The 21684-nt window shown below is 34.1% G+C and overlaps 1 protein-coding gene across 1 annotated transcript in view; it reads right to left on the bottom strand.

Annotated features, from left to right (window-relative positions):
- TTC6 (tetratricopeptide repeat domain 6) overlaps nt 1-21684 on the bottom strand; it is a 55108-nt gene that overhangs the window by 22001 nt on the left and 11423 nt on the right. Inside the window, exons 3-10 of the mRNA XM_026051854.1 lie at nt 21062-21201; nt 17600-17809; nt 11008-11158; nt 9254-9352; nt 7217-7279; nt 6187-6491; nt 3936-4419; nt 1615-1744 (exon numbers count right to left, since the gene is read on the bottom strand). Of these exons, the coding sequence (XP_025907639.1) occupies nt 1615-1744; nt 3936-4419; nt 6187-6491; nt 7217-7279; nt 9254-9352; nt 11008-11158; nt 17600-17809; nt 21062-21201 (1582 nt within the window). The remainder of the gene's footprint in view (nt 1-1614; nt 1745-3935; nt 4420-6186; nt 6492-7216; nt 7280-9253; nt 9353-11007; nt 11159-17599; nt 17810-21061; nt 21202-21684) is intronic.

Below are 21684 nucleotides of genomic sequence, written 5' to 3'. Positions count from 1 at the left end.
AACAGTAATACAGCACAGAAAAAGACCATAGAAATCAAATNTAAAATAAAATAAAATAAAATAAAATAAAATAAAATAAAATAAAATAAAATAAAATAAAATAAAATAAAATAAAATAAAATAAAATAAAATAAAAATAGCAAACAGTAATACAGCACAGAAAAAGACCATAGAAATCAAATGCATCAGTATTCTTTTAAGTCCTAACTTCAGCAAATAATATTACATTTCCAAGTGAGTCACACAAGTTGGACAATCCCATTTTCATGTTCTATAGTAGGCCACACTCAGTACAGAATATGACTAAACAGAGAAGTATCCAATGGACCCTGACAATTTGATAAAGGAGTTAAATGGCTCTTCCTGAGCCCTAATCAAGGAAGCCACGTACCTGATAATGTGACCTTWTACAAAATATTTATCTACTACAGCACCAATTGATCTGCTATAGCTGTTTAAACTACAGATTGGGATTATTTAATAAATGAACTCTGTTCAAAAGAGTAATATAGTGGCTTTAAAACTTAATATATTGCCTTTGGATGTTCTGCACAGAGAAAAGGTTTCACTAAAACAGTATCAGCTTTGAGTTATTTGAAGGATCATTAAAAGATCTCTTATTGTTAAGCCACTTCCCCTCRTCTCTGAAAGGTCATAGAGAACAGGGMTGATGCCTGCTGGACCAGGGAGGTTGCACTAGATGATCTCCAAAGGTCCTTTCAGAACTTAATCATTCTGTGATTCTGTGACTCTCAAGCCTTACCTTCTCCCGGCTAAAAACTAATCTCCCTCAGCTTTTCCTTGTATAATAGGAATGTTTCTGGATCCCAAAAATTTTAATGGCCTTCTGACAGACTTTCTCATTTTCCTCTCTCCTGTACTGGGGATCCAAACTGAGCACACTATTGCAAGTGCAACATCATGACTACAAAAATAGCAGGGAATCACCTTCCTTGATCTGCTGGCCACATTTTCACTAATACTTTCAGCATATACTTAGATTTCCTTGCCACAAGGATGCACTGGCAACTCACGTCCAACTTGACCACAAGGATCTCAAGGTCTGCTCCTGCAGAGTTCCTACCCAGCTGCCAGGCTCCGGTCGACAGCAATCATCCCCAAAGCTTCTGCCAGCTGTCCTTTAGCATCTGGGGACCAAATTCTGTTCCGTTAGTCTGTCAACTAAATATTTTGTTTGTTTCTTTGTTTGTTTTCCCCTTTAAGTTTCTCCTTCTCAGTTTAAAAGGTATGGCAGAGCAGTGCTGAAAATAAACTTCATATCACACTGTCCCCATTACAGGATTGCTTATCAGCTTTCCACATTAAGTTAATGGATAAAATTGCCAACAAGTTTTTTTCATTTATTTTTTTTCTGGGACTTTTTTTTTTAAACACACTATAATTAAACCCATATTCTTYTCAGAAATCTAACTTCTGTCCTAAACCTTTGAAAAATCATGTCTGCTATGTAATCTTTCTACACACATAAATCCACTGATGCAAGGTTAAATATGTGCAAAAATATTTGCAGAACTAGGACTGAAGGCAAATGGAGAGAAAGCACTGTGAAAAACAAATTGCTTCAAAAGTTTGTTTATGCTTTCATAAACTTGCCTGCGTTATTTTTGTTCCATTTACTTATGAAATGCAGGTCATCCAAAGCAGCAGAAATTCTTTCTTGAAAGAGGTAAATCAAATGTCTATGCCAATAAGCATTAAGTAGTAATGGTTCTAAGCTTATAGCCTATAACAAAATATGAGAAGTAAATTATTATTATTTAAATTGTGGAAGRAACCTTTTAAAAGTGTTCCAAATAGCATATCGGAAATAAGAAACTATTTTTTTGCATAGATTTTGTTGTTGTTCTTGTTTCCAGAAAAGAACTAGACCAGCAAACTTCTATTAAATCTAAGTACCTGACAGGTTTGACTGATGCCATTTATTTTAAGGACTCATACTAACATATACACAGAATCAAAGTCTATCCTACCAGTATATTCAGTGTAAAATATGAATAAGTCTGGGATATTACCAGGTTTATTTCTTTAAAATAGTTTTTAAAATTGTTTTCYGAGTTACTTCTGGTAGAAAATTATATCTAGAATAGTCCCAGAGAACAAATGTTTAAAAATAATCTTGTCAATTGCTCCATTTAAAAGTAAGAAGCAAGTAACATGTGTCCTGTTTGAAAGGATAATCATCTTTTCAAACTGTGCTGTTATGATTCTTTCAGAAAGCATAAATACTTCCCCAYGCACTTACATACTCTCTATATGCAYCCTAACAGAAAACACTTGACTGAAATACTATGATTCAATGAATGTATTTTGCATGTGTTCATTATGCATAGAATAGACATTTACCAGCCATATGGAAATAAATATATATCCATAAATGTATATGGAAAAAAAACATATCTGAGACTAGTCTGCAACAACAGTAATTCTCACATTTTGATCTGTAAAGCATTTATAGGATCCATAAAACACTGAATGGTCTTTGTATATGTTGTTGAAGAGAAAAAAAAAAAAATAACAATAGTGTTTTCACTACAACATGCAACAGCTTTGAAAGGAAATGCTGGAACTGGTCTTGGCCCATTGATCCAGAAAGTTTGGCAGCACTGCATTTGGTTCTTGAATTTTTAGCCTTTCAAATACTTGACCATCTGTTTCTAAGGTTCTAGATGAATAAACAGATGCAAGAAAAACAAATGATTGAGTTGCTCTAAACATGGCAAATTTTCTGGTCAGATAGATCATGCAATTTGGAAGGTAAMACATGCAGTTTACTGCTGCACAAAATAGGTACATATGTCCCTTCATAAACAAACAAACAAAAAGAGTTTATCTCCAAGAGAAACATTAATAGAAAGAGTCTTATAAAAGGAGAGTCAATTATAGGGCAATTTTGGGAAAAGCAAACTCTAGAAATGGAACAAAATCTGAAAAACAGATCCAACTGTAGGAAACGCCTCAAAATTTAGCACTGCTTGAGACTGTATTAGCTGAGAGAAATTAAAACGAARCCAAGACAGAATTAGACGTATCCATATTGAATGTCATTCCTCTGTGCATTTCCTACTGATTTATCGAGTTTTGCATTTTAGCAAAATAAATGCTATTTACATTATTTAAAGGTGCTTTTTGTAAAGAATGTTTTCAGCATGATTGACAGCTGGTTGGCATTCTACTCCCCAAGAGCAATGTCAACACAAAAGGGCTAGTTCAGAGTGGCAGTATCAGGTACCACAGTCCAAGGATCATTAAAACCAAAGCAGGTGGTCCCCTACAACTGCTCCCCTAAAACACCAAAGGTTGTGCTAAGAGCTGATACCTAAAGATGCTGGCTCCACAAAGAAGGACATCTTTTGCTGTATGTGGTTATATATAGTATTTTGGGATGCCTACCTGTGCCTATGACCTGTGCCTATGACAATGAAAATATCAATCCCAAAGTACAATATGTGACTTCTCTGCACCAGCTTCACAAAATACAGAATTGTACCATTGCTTAGAGATGCCTTTCAAAGCTTTCATAGCTTCTACTTTCATATGACATTAAAAAATTATTTTCATTTCTGTTTTTGCAGCAATGTTTTTATCTTGTTCTGGTTTTATTTTTTTTCCTTTAGCTTTGCAGAGTATCAGGCATAAGTAATGTTAGTTTTTGTAGCACTATAATGGAAACTTAAAAGTGTTCAAAAAAATAAACATATATACAGAAGAAACAGCATTATTTTATAAAATACTAGCATGAAGTGATAYTTTTAATTATGCTCAAGAAACACATTGATTTTCCATGTGAAGGTCATTCAGCTAGTTACCAACTCTTTTATGCTTCTAACTACCTCCCTGGGGAGAACTCAAATGCTCAGCTTAGGAAAAAAAAATCTTTATAGGAGAAAAAAATTGGCAGTAAACTTGCAACTTACTTTTTCTAAGTCATTCATAGCTGACTTCAACTTGCCTAGCTTTCTGTGTATTGCTCCACGCCGACAGTAGTGAAAAGCCAAAGGCTGCTCTTCCTTTTCTATTAGTACCGTCAGCCGTCTCACTTCTTCCTCTAAATCTCCAACACTAACCGTTGAATCCTCAAGCAGAACAGGCTGCATAGAGTCAACTAATTCATTTCGTAGATGTGCTTCCTGCAAGTCCACCTTCTTAGTTCCTTTGAGCAACTTAATATTGGTCTCAAAGTCAGTCCTACTACCAGGGAAAGTTTCCTCAAACCAGCAGTTCCATATTTCACTGAYCCATTTGTGAGCAGAAGTTTCTTTGGGAATTCCACCCCTCACCTTTACAAACTTTTCAAAATCTAATATGCAAGGGATACTGGGACTACGACACTGTCTCACTRCTGAAGATACCTTGATACTGAACTTGTCATGAATAGGGAGTCTTCCCAGGGACTCGCACCTGAAGGAAAAAAATATATTAAAATTAAAGGTTCCCAGATATATTAATAATACCAAATTACAATCTGCCGAGCAACAACTATTCAAATAACTATTCTTTACTGTATTCAAATAACTATTCTTACTGATTTCTAACTTATCAGCCATTTATGAAAAAAATTACAGAAACCACGCTGAGTGATTCACGTTTCCATTCAGCACTTACTGCACTTGCATGCTTACCTCCCCTGAAAACCTCTAACTTAGGCTGACAAGGACAAGGCTAAACCTAAGAAGAGACCGTATTTCAGAGTAGATAACTACCAACATGACCAAAACAATAAGTGATAAATYCTGGGTAGACAAATATGTAGATGATAGATCCTACTGGGGCTATGAGGAGGCTGTGAGAACACAAACACAAAAAGGACCACCCAAATTGCAAAGTGAAAAAACACTAGAATTTAAAAGGACATTTCCAAAACGATGATAATCTGGGAAAATTCACAGCTTCTAAGATGAGAACCATCACAAATATTCTGTATCAACACCTGCTTTGAGATSCCAACACCAAACAGGGTTTTTTAAACAGAAATAATCTTTATCACAAACAATACTGTTCCTGCTAATACAGAAGGGAATACTAAAAGGGAATACAGAGATAATATTTTACACGTATCTACATATCTGTGGTTTTGTAAATTGGATCCCACTAGGGATGAAAAAAAGAAATTAAAGTAAAAAAAAAATAAAGCAAACCCTTATTTGAATAACATGTAAAAAAGGACAAAGATGAAACCCTTTGGTCTTAGCAAATCTGAAATGAAGGCTTGAGTCAACATAGAACATACTGTAACTCTGTCTAAAAGATGACTTTGGGAAAAGCCATGAGTTCCATTAATCACAGCTCGCTATGTCAGTAAGCTATAGCACAGTTAAGCTTAATTACCTATGGAAAGGTACCTAAAAACAAAAAAAAAAGAAAAAGTTGGAAGACCTGAGCATCAATATAAGTACAATGCAAACATRTAMCATATTACTACACACATAGACAACATTTGTTTTTCTCTGCAGCTCAGAGGTCAAGCATAAGCATTTAACACTCCATGCCAAAAAAAAACGGCAAGAGTATTAATGTAATCTTATACTTTTCTAATACCTGATTATCTTCTAAGACAATGTCTTCTTCATATCCCACATGCTAATACATAAATAATAAGTATCTACTAGGAAAATATTTAGGATGATACATAAAAACAAAAGTAAAAAGCCCCYTTTGATATGATGTATGCAGTTCATGGTGCAAAGGAGGTTAGTCCAGCCTAGCATTTAAGTTTCCTAAATATTGAGAAWGTCTCCCTTGACTTTCAAACAAAGCTTGAACATCTTAATCATTCATTTTGTCAGTTCTATTTCTGTTGTTGCACGATGTAACACTTTGCAAAGTACAATATGTACTAGATATCCTCAAACCCCTTGAAATGTACGTGTTATTTCTCTACACTGAAAAAGAAATATTATCCTAAATAACTAAACCACTATTGCTAAAGAGTAATATTTAATATTCAAAAAGATAAAATAAAATRCATAGTTAAATAATGCGACTACAAATTAAAATATATTCTTTTAAAAGGCAGTACATATTAATTACATATTAATTAAATAAAACCTTTTAAGAATCCTTGGGGGTTCACTTAATTTCTTAATCACAGCTTCTAATTTTCTAGGGTCTATTGTTTTCTTTGATTTCTTCGTTTTCTTTCTTCCTGGAAAAGCAGGGTATTTAAACCTAGTCTTCTGAGATTTCTCAGCAAGAATGTCCTTCTTTCTATCTTCTCGCCCAGTTGAAGCAGGCTTTTTTTCCATTAGTGTATCTGTCTGCACAGACTGCAGATCATCACAGATTTGTCTCAGTAGATGCGTGGTAGGGAAGCTTTTTCCAATGTCTTTCTCAACCTTCAGCTCAGCTATCTGTTGTTTCATAAACTTCAGCTCTTTCATGCTGGTTTTGAAACTAGCTGACATCTTTAACGTAGTATCATCTTTGAAAGTAGTCAGCTCTGGAGCAGAGATTGACCTTCTAGGAAAACTTATCTGTCAGAAAAAAAGGAAACTAAAATCRTTTATGTGCCCATTTGAAATAAGATTTACATACTAGCTTTGTTGGTTTTTAATGGATTGGATTTTGTTTTGCCATGGATACTACATAGCTGGAAATAATAGTAGGAGGAGGGGAGAGGGGAAGGTGGAAGAGATCAGCATACCTCAGGATACATGTTAAAAGCACCTTAAAATATTAATTCTTGTTGTCTGAAGCTGGAAAAAGGGCTAAAATTTATCTTCACTAAAAAGTATCATAGGAAGTTTGAACTAGAAGCCTCTTTATAGGAAAGCTGAGTTTAAAAAAAAGTGTGCCATTGGTAGTGCCATTTACAGAAATATGAACTGAGATATATTTATGAAGTAAGAACAAAAGATGGAAAGACTCCATAAAATGTTTAGAATTGCAGTAGTGTTACACAGAAGCAGAACTAAAGTCTGAATGGAAAAACTCACCCCTGTACTTTGTGTCTCCCTCTTGCATATAAGGCCTATATTTAAAAATCTGTAAAGTTAATGGAGGGCTTCTCAGTAGAGATCTATGTTCTCCTATTTTGAAACTGAGAGATTAAATATAGCGAATCCACTTGAAAGAGATCTTTGAGAATTTGATTTTTGCGCTTAGTAAGATAATACTAAGTTTAATTCAATTCAGTAGAAAGATTTCCTCTAAAAATATCATAATTCGGAAACAAATATATGTGGATATAATGCATTACCTCTAACTTCTCACTGTCAGAAAAATCTGTCAAAGAATGGCTTCTTCTCAGAAGAAATTTTGCCTACACACATAAAACAAAAAGTGAAAATAAGTCTGAATTAGTCTGAGTCTGGTATGATACAGCTTTCAGATAAACTTTGCTCTTAAAGGCTGGGGCTAATAAAAATGATTCCAAAGAAATCTGAATTTTCCCCCTGCCTCAGTTTGAGTGGAGTAAGAGTGCATTTATCTATATTTCCAGATGTCTTAAGCCCATTTCCATTGCCAGATGTCCAAAACTCCCAGACACATCCAATGTACTCATACAGATTAACCCTAGAGAGTAAGTACAGTCAGTTGGACACTTCCAGGGSTGCCCGAGTTTTATACACGTGCTGCACAGATGCTCTGTGCATGCACAGGAATTTCAGCAACCTCAGAACACACTGTGAATATGCCAAACTGTTGATGACCTAGACTGAGTTTACTGCATGATGTCTTTTCAGTTAATACATATTAGACACAATAATTCCTGAAAGTGCTAGACTCACTGAGCATTGACTCCCATTACTTACACACACTTTTTTTTTTTGCTAGACAAATACCTACCAACAGTCTTCATCTTTGCTGCACAGCTCCAAGCCAGTTTACAGTTACGAATATAGCTATAACCTCCTTACGCCTAAAGTCAATCACGATACAAAATTCCAAATAATTTTATTCTTCTATTAAAAAAAAAGTATTTAATTTGCTGCTTCCTGGCTGCAAAAGGAGCTATGCAAAGTGGACCACAGAATATTTCATGTTTGACATATTGAATAAGGTTCTCATTATTTCTTGCCAACACCTGCAGCAAGTGTTCACACTATGAAGTGTTCCTTTATCAGATTTATTGTTCTGCCACCATGCCATTTATAAGTCACATATTCTTGAATGAGAGGTCTCAGATATCCACTATTGGGTATAATATATCCAATATTGGATATGTTGGCTATCATATAGCCGCTATTAAAACTTCATTTCAAGGACAAAGGCAAATATATCTTGCCCAGCACATATCACCTTCAAATAGGATGCACGTTATCCGATTAACTGGATAATTTAGCTGCTTTTATAGTCCATCACTGTAAATGAAACTCCAAATTGCAACAATATTAAACAATGCCTTTTTTCATTAAAGTATATCTGGGGGCTAGCTTCAGCAGGTCCAAGTCTGGTTGCAAATACATCCAACTGTGTATTGGCCTCCCACAGTTCCCACTGAGGTCTCAGTAGGACCTCTACCTCCACAATTTCAGTTGTGTTTTAGCTACAGAAACACTCAGTTCTACCTCAAATTCTCTAGTAAAGAAAGATTTTCTGTTTAATTCTCAGGGCATCTGAGTAAACTTCTACCCACTTCCACCTTTCAAACACTTTTGACAGAAACAGCYAGCCCCAGGTAAATACACTTAATTGCATAATTTGCCACTTCCATTTTCTCTGAGCTCATGTCCCTCATTCCTACACCGCTTCCAAGAAGTAGATCAAAGGCATTTGAGCTGGTCAGGATTCTCTAACTGTAAAGACCCACACTACAGTCAAGAGCCACACTTCAGCCTGCCATTGGTAAATCACCCTTGCCTGTCCTTTAATAYTGCATTCCGAGAAACTCTACAAAGTGAAGTCCACATTATGGGAAACATCTGTGTTCCTCTCTTCTGCTTCCCGATTCTCAGAGCTTTTTAGATRGTTGGGTAGATTGGAATATCCAGTAAGTCACCCTCTTAGGAAATGTCATGTTCCCAAAATATCCTTACATCACAAACCTTCCTCCCAACATAATGTTATTGTATTTAAAGATAAGAAGAGTCTTTAAATATGCAATGATTCTTTCTACATGTATATCTTCCTCAGTCTTAAAGGATATCAATACATGGCTAACATCAGCAGGCTAGTATCAGTGTCAGTAGAAGTTCCAATATCCTAAATTAAGTACAGTCTTAGGTTTAAAAAGTGAGGCTTAGCTTTTTCTATTCAGAAATTAAGAAAACATAAAGATATTGTAATACAATACCAGATCAAAATAGTAGAAATCACGATCCCCATGTTCGAAATCTTCATCTTCCTGGTGTTCAGTGAAGTCTTCAAAGATAACACCTTCAATAAGATTACTCTGAAATATTAATACATGTATATATTTAAATATGTAAAGTACCATTACTTTAGCCAGCTATAAAAAACATAGCAACAGATTAATAAGTAAAATCTATATTTGGGCTAAAGATTTATGATGATCAAATCTAATATTGCAGAAKCCACGTATCCTGTGCTTCTGACAGACAGACAGGGCATATTCTTTCGTGTGATCAAGATTTACATGGTACATAAGGGGCAAAAACATGAGGGAAGCAGTTGTTGCTACCAGATTCCCTACGTTTTCTACTGCAGACTTGGTAAATTATGTCATCTAGTAATGCTAGTAATGTCCACACAGCAACATCACCACAGCTCAGGGCAGATATAGAAAGGATAGGAGATGGTGGTATTGCAGAACCATGTCAGGATACTCCTGCTGTCAGTTCATCCATGCAGAAGGAAAAGTCATTTTTATCTCTTGTGCTGGGGAGTGAAGTCATATTGAAATACTAGTTTCTCTGTAAACTTTGCCCTGGGAAGGTGCAGAGTGCTACTAATGTGTACGCTATATGGTAGGCATGCCCTTTTAAGTGACTGACCCCTCTCTTCCAGTAATGTGGTCAGAATGGAGATTCAAACCATTCCAAAAGTCAGAAAAAAAGCATTTTTTCTAAAATGGAATTTACTAAAAAGATAAAGATGATTTTATCTCATTTTCATAGAAATTACTGTGAGCACGGCTGAAGAGAGATGTTATGTAAAAGTAGCTCTCGACATGAAGACACAAATGGGGAAAGATGTTATTTACTTCAATTAATTAAAATACAATGAGCACTACACAAGATAACATAATAAGAAATGTTATTTAAGAATACTTACTACTAGAACCTTGTTTTCCATTTGCAGGAAAATAAAACCACAACAATACTATTCAAAGTATTATTAYAGACTGTACAATGACTTACTAACTGTGCTTACAGGAAGCAAAAATTTTAATAAAATAGCAGGATATTACAAAACTGCCAGAGATAATAAATATGTTAGAAAAAGACATGTATTTTTGACAAAGACAGGAACACTGAATATACATTTTAAAATCTTACCTTATATGTAGGAAATAAAATTTCCTTCATGTAAGAAATTGGAGCASAGAATTTTGGCGGAGCTGGAGCCCAAAACATTCTTAAAGCTTCTGGATAAAAGCAAACCTTCAAAAACAATATAGTTCAGTTACCAATTAACAACAATCCAATTTACAAATTTCTGTGTTAAATATGAACATAACTATCGTGATAGAATTCCAGTCTTCACTAAATATGATTTTGTTTAAAAAATCCACCATGTGTGGAAAAACATCACATGTAAAGAAATCTTGAAAAGGTATAGGGCTTATTGGCCTGAATCAATTACCTGCCTCGCTCTTTTCATTTTTATTTTGTTACTAATTAGCATCTTAGACTTTGTTGTATTTCAGAAAAAAAAAATGAGATCAGATGCATGATGTTTTAGAATATAAAAACCTACATTCTCCATCAGTAGAAATGTTCATATGCATTTTATATTACATGTTGTCAAATGCTGAAAAATCAGTAGATCTTTATTTTATAGGTGTTTCATATAATAAAATAACAAAACCAAAAAAAGCCCCACTTTTCAGATGTTGTGTCACACATTATTAAAAATATTTCTTACTTTCTCTCCTACTAGTTCCAGTTGTGGGTTTTTAAGAGAATATTCAGCTTTTTTTTGCCATTCTGTTAGASTTTTTGATGTATGAGGAGGAAGGGCATGGATCCTATCCTTCTGGAATTGCTCTGAAATAGGAACACCTTCATAGCAAATTCTGCAGCAACAGTAAAGATGAAAAAATCCTTAGATGTCAWGTATTAAAAGCACAGAAAATAATTGCTGTTATTTAAAGATAAAATTAACTAAAATTTGACTCAAATTGAAAGTATCTAATGAGTAAAAAACCTTGTTATTGCTAAGCTTATTATTCTTGAAGTCACATTACAAATAACTTCCAGAAGCCTCTCCTAATCAGATCACAGTGTACACTGCATGAAGTCATTAAAAAAAAATGTAMCACTAAGATGTAAATCAGCAAGAATTACAGAAGTAACTTCAAGCATAGCAACTACACTATTTAAGTACTTATGATCAACTATATACTTAAATGCCAGGGAACTGATCTCAGTAGGAATATCTGCCTGCTTTCCAATAAGATCTTTTGTGATTACACTGGGGATTGGATTCTGATTCTTTACTGTTTGCTCATTTTTGTAAACTTACCTACTTCAAGCATCATGCAAAAGGAATATTTCACATTCTAAAATTGTATGAAGTAATTATACATTCTACTTTCTTGGCTACAATTGTTTCAAGTGAAAAAATATTGAAAATATTTTTACACAACACTGTAACTCAAAAGTGCACATATACACACAGTTCCATATAATTATTCCTTTTTTATTTTACCTCTATTTCTTTTGCTCCTGGCAKGTGAAAGGAGAAATTTAGATGTGAAGACTATTACTACTACTACTAAATTGGTGAAACTATTTTAGAAATTAGAGTCTATTAATATTCATCATCTGACAAATATTTTACAGGATTTATGCACAGGACAATAACAGATTTTTTACTTTGTACAGAGAGTAGAAATTATGTTTATATTTTTTGTCCTTGTTTATTTTATAATACAAAAAATACTTAAGTTCTTGCTAATATACTGTCTTTACTGTACCAGTAACTATAAGCACAGAATAAAATAAACGGAAAAATACATACTATATGTACAAAAGAATAACGATAAAAAAACCACTCAGTTTCATTTATTCAGGTATCTATAAAACTAAAATACGCTTTATATTTAACACGCGAGTTTTCCCAASACATCAGCACATGCCAACAGTGACATCTACTGGCGTTATTCAAGCTTGGAGTAGTTTTTCTGAAAACACTAGTAACACTAATAAAACTAATAATAAAGCTTTTTTTGTGTGAGCTTTCATGAAATAATGGGGTAAGATTTGTTAGCAGTAATGTCCACATTTATACTATGGGTAGGGTATTTTTGTAAGAGCTACTTAAGCAATGACAGCGGTATATAGGAAGGGGGCAGTGGTCTCAGCATAACACACCATCCTATTTAGCAAACAAACTGCTTTCCAAATGGAAATATGAATGAATTTTATAAAGGAATCTCTTAAAAATAGCAGTAGGCCAAAGGAGTAGTTCCTGCCAAAGCAGGAAGACAGATCATCATTCTGGGAATAGTTGAACCACTTTCTGGAATGCTTAAGTGGAGGTTTAAGTAAAAAGAGCTTTAAGTTCCTATTACTTATAAAGAAGAAACACAAGAACTGAAAACCTAACTCTTGGTAAGTGGCCYTTCTAGTTTTTTCTTTATGTCTAAGTACTTGGCGGTTCTGAACTTCAAGGTGGGAGCCTGAGTAAAAGGAGTTCCAAGTAAAATTATTTGAGATATAAAATGGTAGAAAACAATCAGTAGAAACATACTTTAGTATTCGGTTGTAATTGATTTAAATGACCAAATGAAAAAGGACTGCCCATAGGTAAGAGCATATAGTTTTTAATTCAAGGAATCTACACTAAGGAATAAAACACAAGCTAATATGAAGCAACATTCAAACTCATCATTTCTGGGAAAGAGAAACAAAAGGAAGAAAAGTTCCAAGCAATAATAATATTGACCTAATATTCTGATCCACTGATCCATTCTGTTTTCATCTGTTAACAAAAGAAACAATGTAAATCAGAATGTCTYGGGAAGATGCAGGTATCCCGCTAAAGGGAATCTTACCAAACAACAAAAAGCTACCAAGTCTGTTAAAATTACTGCAAGATATTTGTCAGGAGAAGGTTTGACTTTGCAATTAATATGTTCATAAAAATATATTCTTCTTGCACTTGTGTTCATAACTAAAAAAGTATCATTTTTAAACTTCAGATAACCGATGCCTGTAAAATAAACCAAGATAAAAAAAAAAAAAAAAAGAACAAAAACAGAGGACCTTAGCTCAACTCCAGGAGAGAGACACTTTCAAAGTTTGCATTTTGACAAATTGATGCACCCTGCTCTGCTACCTTTTTCATAGCAAAGACAAGACCTTAAAGCAAAATAATTTTTGCTCTCTTGAGCTCATTGACTGTAATGTCCCACCATTGCAGGCTGGCTTGGAATTTGCTACAACCAAACAAGCCTCACAGATCTCAGAGCTAGTACTGAAAATCTAAAGAAAATAGATCTATTGCTATTTAAATAGCAAAGTAATTTGAATTTTACTACTCACTATACAAATATCATACTTAACCCTACTTAGATTATTTGCAGTTGTGAAATTAGTCAAATGCAGGGAACTGATCAGTAATGAAATGTGGACAGCTACATTCTTAAAGATGCCTAAACTWGTGTCAGATAAATTATACCTGTGACCTTCAAAGTTTACCCAGAAACCTGTTCTAAAATTAAAAGCCGATGAGAGTAGAGGGTGCCACTAGATGGCAGTGCTCCAAATAATTTAGTTTTCTAGACCTAGAGTATTAAATAAACCCAGCAAAGAATTTCAGGCATATGCATCTTTCTTAACTCTCTTAATTGGACAGTGCAACCCTCCACTGAAACTTTTCTTTCCAAAATATCTAGTATTCACTATTACACAAACCTCAGATTCCTCCTCGGCTTCCTTAGCCTGTCAGCTGCTATTTTCTTCTGGAAATTCTGTTCTCCCATAGCTTCCATAGTTCATCTCTCCTAGGTTTATTCCCATTTAATTGCTTCAATTTTCTGCACATTTCATGGGATTCTATGATTCAGTGAAATCTTTTCCTCCTATACTCTATATTTCTAGCAATTTTGTAGATAAAAAACAAACAGGTATCTTCTGCATGATTATGAATCAGAGCACGATTCACTAATCCACTCAGCACAAACAAAAATGTCAACTTATCTTCCTCCTGAGAGAGCTGCCAGTGCTAGCTCAGCAAGACTGAAAATACAGTGATCTCCTGAACCTTTCCCTTTTCAACCTCCTTCACCATGGCACCCCCTCAGGCACCCCAYCTCAGAACTTTTCTGGACATCATTCACACATATTAAACACTTTTTCTAATCACTCTAACAAGCTAAAAATCTGGTCTCTAATTTCACGTCTCAGTTACTGCAGCATCCCTTTCTTAGCCTAATACTACAGCTAGCACAACTGCTCTGCTCACATCCATTCAAAGTGAAATAATTGATAAAAAAGGGAAGCTAATTCAGATATAAGCTGCTTCTCTGCTTTCAAAACCTTTACAACCTTTTCCTTTCCTGTCACCTTTAGATCACTAAAGAAATGTCATCTTCCATTTTGAGTGACTTCTGACTCAGTAACTGACATATCCTGCATACCTTTTTTTTCCTCCCTTTTTTAACATCTTTTTGCCTTTCCCCATGCTGCGTCTCACACTTGAGGAAACTTAATAGAGATTATTCACTCTTAAAATGTCCTTAAAACCTCTTCCACTGTGACCTATAAAATATTTAATGGAAATATTTAAATGCTGGGTCACTACTATGCTAAAAAAAACCTGCTTATAATACTGACACTGTATTCTCATTACATCCTTATATTTTATGYGTATCCGTCCAACACACAAACATGTAAATAATGCAATGAGTGACATCCATATGTACTCAAATTTCTGCCAAATACAGATATTCACATTGACCAAAAGGAAATGTCAGTGCATAAGCCTGCACCCTTGAATGAAATCATGCTTGTTGGGTAGGCTAATCTTGATTGCATTAAAGGGAATCAACTAGCAACTTTTGTATGGCAACTTTAGGGATCCATGGATCTCAAGGTCAAAGAAAAGCACTATGACCATCCAACCTGACTTTTCAAATAATACAAATAAAAGAATTACACTAGTGTTTCTGCATCAAGCTCTTTCTTCATCGCTATGGCTTCATCACCATCTCTGGCTGAAAGTCATTTATACCCCAGAAATACATCCAGTCTTGACCTAAAGGCTGCAAGTAACAATTCACCCATGAGTAAGCTATTTCACAAGTTGTTCCTTCTTTTATTATATATCCAACTCTTCCATCTACTCTCAATTTGCCTAGGCTGAGATTTCAGCTACTGGGTTTGCAATGCTTTTGTCTAGAAAATGTTCTTCAGTCAGAAACAATATTATGCAGGTAACAAGTTCAAGCCATCTCTTAAATCTCTTGCATAAAAAAAAAAAAAAACATAATGCTCTTTTTCAAGGTCTTAATGAAGGTATTAAAGCAAAGGAGAGATAACGCTCAAGGGTCGACGATTCTGTTTGCTCTACCACAATGATATTTGGGCCACATTAAGCATCTAGACTCCACACTAAGCACACAACATTCCTACAAACCTGCATATGGAAGAAGAATCACAGATTTAACCCACAGGAAATCTGTTGCTCTTCTCTGCAGTTTAGATTTTTCAGGGGCTGCCAATGGAAACTTCCTTCTTTTTCAAATCCAGAACACGAGGGTAGATGTGTCCATTCTTTCAAAGAGGGGCAATGTGATTTTTTTTCTATTGTAAGACAGTCAGGGTGAGCAGGAAAAAAAAATGGCAATTTCCACCTATCTATGATAATCCACTACTTAAAAGCACAGTCAGGAAAAGAAAATCTATTGCCTATCAGAGGATTCAAACCTCACTCTCCATTAGATTATTTGACCATTCTGGGTACAGGAAGAAGTGCTATTGAGCAGAAAAGAATGCAGAAGTCCTGCAGCCAAGAGAGAGGACAAGTGGTGGCATGACTGTATCTCACTTGTTAGAGCACTTGCCAGGAATAGAAGAGCCCTGTATAATATTTCTAGCTTGATTTTTTTTTTCTGTGTTACAGCTAATATTTTACCTTCTGTATTTTAAGCTAGTTAGTTCATAGAGTATCGTGCAGCCATCTTCAGTCACTTATCTATCAAGACCATAAAAGCTCCTTTCAGGATACAATGTCCCCACCTACAAAGCATGACCCCTATTCCCTATTCTTATCCTTACGGCCTTGCATCTGTCTGCACTAAAATGCATGTTTTTCAAGTGAGCCCAATTTAACAAGCTATTCAAATTGCTCTGTAAAACAGACTATCTTTATCCTTATTTATCACTCTGCCATTCTTTGGGTCACCTACAAATTTTATGAGCAATTATTTTATATTTCTAGGGTTGGTGATATAGAAAAACTTAAGTATCAAGCAGTCAACCTGAAAAATCACGAGGAAAAATTTAGTGCTCCAATTCTATGGATGAATTCTCAAGTTGAACTCAACTAAGAAAAAAAAAAAAAAGGCGAAACATGGACTCAAGTAATAAGCAATGAAAAATTATTTATTGCTCATATTCATTATCTAGCTTTATTTCACACTATTTTAGTGCAAAATATGTCAAAAAAGGATAAAGATTTAGAAAAAAAATCAAATATAAAAATTGGTAATAGAATAAGTGAATAGGTAGATTCCAAAACACATCCTCACTATTTAAAAAACAAATTTTCTGACAGTTTGATATGTTGCATTGACATTTTTAACATGATTTTTTTCCCCCTCAAAAATAACCTAACTAACCTAATGTTCATTTTGTTCTAAGTTAGTTCCCCATACATTAAACACACAGGAGCCTACAGTCATCCAATGGGCACCCCTTCTCTATGCAAAGAATACCAGGAATCTATGCAAGGCCCCAGTTTGGTATGTGCTTTACTSTGCTCATGTGTTGAACTCAACAAAACTACACTCAGTTACTTAAAGCAATGCTGATTCCTAAGTGCTTGCAGAATCAGGATTGATGCAAATAGTCTCTGCGATAAAGGGCTAGTGCGTCTGGACTTTAAACTTTTTACTCTTGCAGAATTTGACATTCACAGAAAACCTACTCTATTTGTTCAGCATTTGTGATTTCAATGAGACTTCTCATGTGAGTGGAATGAATTATCAACATTCATAGATTTACAACCTAAGCCATGACATATCTTTTAAAATGTATCTACAAAATGTGATTTATTTTAAAAATAAACAGTAGATTTTACATTCTGAACAGAATATAAGCCTTTTAGCCTTAAGGCTAGTACTATTTTAAAACATACCTGGCAAAATAAGGCAATCATTTTCCAGTAATTTTCTGTGCCACTTCTATTAAACTACTAAATACTGAATGACCAGAAAAGTTATTTCTTAATCCTTTACAATCCTTTACAAAAAAAAAAAAAAAAAGAGAAAAAAAACTCAAGTTCATACCTTTCCCTTTCAGCTTGCTCTTTCAAATAATTATTTTTTGAACTGGTGGGTTCTTCCTCCTTATTGTTCATATCCTCTCCTATGAGCAAGACATTGTGACCTCTTCTGTCTAAGGTATGATAGATTCTAGAAGCCAATTGTAAATCAGGAGGCAAAATAAAACTGGGAAAAGCAGTACAAAGACGATGAATTTCTGGACGATGTTGATCTCTAGAACAGAGAAAAAGAAACAATATTAATATCTATATATTATAAATTTCTATTAAGGATAGAGAGGGTGGGGGGGTTGTTTTTCTTTTTTACAAAAGACAGAACAAAGCCTTAAAAATGGTAATTTTAGAGTAAAAAGTAAATGCAGAAGTCAAAGTTTTACTTTCCTAAGAGCATTCACTTGCCATATTGAACATTTAACCCAAGAGCATAATGTAAGTTTATGGCTTAAGCTGGATACGTGAATAAAYGTTATGTTAAAATGTTACATGTACGCTCATCTGCAAATTCTCTCCCCTAACCAAGTACCTTGTAAACACTCTTAAAACTCTGAATTAGGTTCATGACACTTGAACTTTTTCTTAACTTTTCAATTAAGCTGTTGATTTTAGAGGAAACGCAGTGTCTTTGGCTATCTTTGAAAAGTTAATAACTAAAAAAATTACCATTTCACCCTCCAATCTAAGTTGCACTGAAGGTGATGAAAGTCTATTGACTTCAACAGGCCATGGATCAAGTTCTAAAAACAGACTTCGGCTACTGTATGAACTCTACAAAGTTAATAAATGTCTAACGTGCAGACAGTTACGATGTGAAGAGCAGTATATGGAAAGTGTCTGAGATGCAAAAAAATCAGCAATGCTTCCCCCAAATATATCCTACTTTAATTAAAGTTCCTAAATGCCTTCATCTTCTAAAAGAAAATCCCAAATGAAAATGGTTAAAATTCCACTTTGAAATTACACTGAATAGTTTTCTGGTTTAACTAGTTTTCTAAGGTTCTCCAGAATCAATGACACTTTCAAAAATTTGTTTGCTTGTTTTTTTCTGAAGAATGCGCTTTGTGGCATAAAGAAATGGTATAAAGGGGAAAACCGAGAATTACAATGAAATAAGGAAAAATACAAATTGAATTTATCATGTGACACCTATTCACATTACTAAAATAATATTTTATATTTGCTTGCTTGAATGGAAAACTAACAACAGTAAAAATTGGATATACAAAGTTAAAAAAAAAAAAAAAGCAATGTAATGTCACAGATATTCCACACATGCTTAAGAAATTTTCCTATAAAATAGAGATGAAGGGTTTTTAAGATGCTTTTCATTCAGTAAATTAGAGGTTTGCTTTTCCTTTCTTGGGAAAAACTTTTTAAATGTTTTTTCTTAAGCCATGCAGCTTAACATACAGAGAAGAGCCTTGTTACTTCAGTCTTCAGCAAGAAGCAATTTCACCAGCTCCTATAGTCCAAAGTCTGCTAAAATTAGTGATAGTTTTACCTGAATAAGGAGAACAACATTGAGTCTAAGAAATAAAATGTAGAAGTTTTAAAAACAAAATGTCCAGTTTGAAAAGTAACTTACTGCTATAGTAACACAAGGCTGATGAGGAATTAGGGCAAACCTGCAGTCACCCCATGTAATTCAATGGATAATTTGTAGGACCCAATTTCATACATTTTGCTGTGTAAATGGAAATAAACAACTTAYTTTACAATAATTTACAATAAACAAGTTATTTTACATGGAAAATCAAAGATCATTGTTTTAACAGGTAGATCACATTCAATTTAAAATTAGAAATAATATTTTATACAGCTTTTTTAAATGGAAAAAATACACAAAACACCATATACATTTACATAGTTTATCTCATGCTATAGCAACACATTTCACTTTCTCTAAAATATAATTACAATGTAATTAAAAAATAAAAATAAAATTAGACAGCAAACAGTTTTCAAAATCTTATTGTCAGTTAGAGTGAATTCTATAAACAAAGGCACACAAGATGATTTGAAATCTATGCAATACTTTTCTCCACGTTTTTATTCATTTAAAATAATTTACAAAAATCAGTGAAGTTTAAATGTATCTTTAATTGGATTGTTTTCTTACTGCTCTCACATTGGAGTTTATTGTTTCATTGAATGAAAAAAAATGAATGTTTTATCAATGTAAACTAAAATATTTAGGGCATGTTGTAGCTAAAGGTGAATGTTTTTACAGCACACTCTTCTAAAACAGACTATTTATCATTCTTTGAAAAAGGGGACATGAAAAAACAATACTACGTGTGTGGCCTACATTGCCTTCACTTAATGCACTAAATACAGGGTTTTTTTAGAAAATCATGCAGTTTCTGCACTGTTGATAATCTGACAGTAACTATTTATTGAAGGTAAAATACTCATTGTCTGTTGTCAGTATTTGTTTTAATATATAATCTGGCTAACCAAATGATCTTTAAGCAATGCAGATAAGCAATGGCATGCAAAGGGTCACTTAAATGCCAATTTGACTGTTTCATAAACTTAAGCATTCTTTTCCCATGACTATTCCCAACTACTTAATTGAAAGTATTATCCATTTACAAACTTTAGACCTGCCATAAAAAGGCTCTCTTCTGTGTCCGATAGACCTTTCAGGACCCTAAGAACAACAAAAGCTAATAATTAAAGGTTTTTTTTTTTTTTTTTTTTTTTAACCTCAATAAAGAGAGAAGTGAAGAAGCAACTTATGGTACATCTAAACAAAGCTAGTCATAAAGATCTTATTAGCACAGAAGATCATAAAACTGAGGAGTCTCCCTTGACATGGGATGGACAAAATCAGTTAAATTAGAGCACAGTCTATACTGCTTTTCAGACTTGCACTCCTACAGCAGAATGACAGATGCCACCTATGACAAGAGCAAGGGAATAAGCAGTTGCCCTTAAATTATAGCTCTCCAAGTAAAACCTCCTGAATTTCAGACAAGCACTGACTGTAATACAAATTCAAGTTGATGAATTTTTAATACATCTTCTCTATTTAAAGATGATAGCTTACAGATGGCATTGCTTATATTAAATTTGTGGTATTTTCCATTGTTTGTTTTTAATTATTTTGATTAGATTACGCTTGGAATTGTATGGACAAATTCAACCCCCCAATAAGCAACTTCGGTTTCTGCTGCAGTCAAGTAGTTTCATCTACACAGAGCAGATTGAATAGGAACTCCAGATTTTTAAAATCGTAAATCAGAACTATTTCAAAGAGATAAAGATCAAGTCAAAATTAGAGATACCAAATGAACTTGACAGTTCACAACAAAACATGCTTACAAAATTGTAAAGTGTTCAGATCCAGCGTTCAGAGGGTGACCTTTCTTCTACTCCAAACGTGTCCATAAGGCTGAATTTATAACATTTATAGCTTAATGTTTAATACTATTTTCATAATAATGAAATAAGATTTTTTAATTACTTGACATTTGATGTCTGAGGAGGCTGCAAAGGTGAAGGTTGTTGTAAACGGTGTTTCTCTTGTAGCTGTCTCTGATTTTCATGAGGTTTAACTTTCTCTATTCCTCTTCCTTTCACTTGCATCACATTTGAGAATGGAGTCTAAAAGTACATGAAGAGACAATAAAAAACTAAAGAAGCTATCTAAAGTGTTAGGTAGCTCCTATGGATATTTTCATATCCACTCTGCAGGAGGACCGGGAGCAAAGGCAAACAAGCAAGTTTGACCATCTGAAAAAACAATTCAACAATTCAACCAACAATTCAGAGTAGTTCAGATCCATTGGCCCAGTAGAGATCATTGTCTGCAGCAACTCAGTATATAAGATATATATCAAAGTACAATAAGCAACATTTCCAAGGTACTTCCTGAAATTTCACTTCTGAGCAGGACAAAACAGAAGCTTCATGCAAAATTTAAGCAGACTAAAATATCACCTGTAAAGATGGTGCTTCATTTTTCTGAGGTTACTGTTTACCTTCCAAATCCTTCAAAGTTGGAGGAATTAAGTATTTGTTTCAGAAAAGAAAGGAACATTTGAAAAGGGAAGGAGGGAAGGAGGGAAGGAGGGAAGGAGGGAAGGA

This window comes from Nothoprocta perdicaria, unplaced genomic scaffold, assembly GCF_003342845.1.
Source record: "Nothoprocta perdicaria isolate Ctin4 unplaced genomic scaffold, notPer1 scaffold_8, whole genome shotgun sequence".
NCBI lineage: Eukaryota > Metazoa > Chordata > Aves > Tinamiformes > Tinamidae > Nothoprocta > Nothoprocta perdicaria.
Note: the sequence above shows the minus strand (reverse complement) of the source record. Positions and strands in the feature narration are given on the sequence as shown.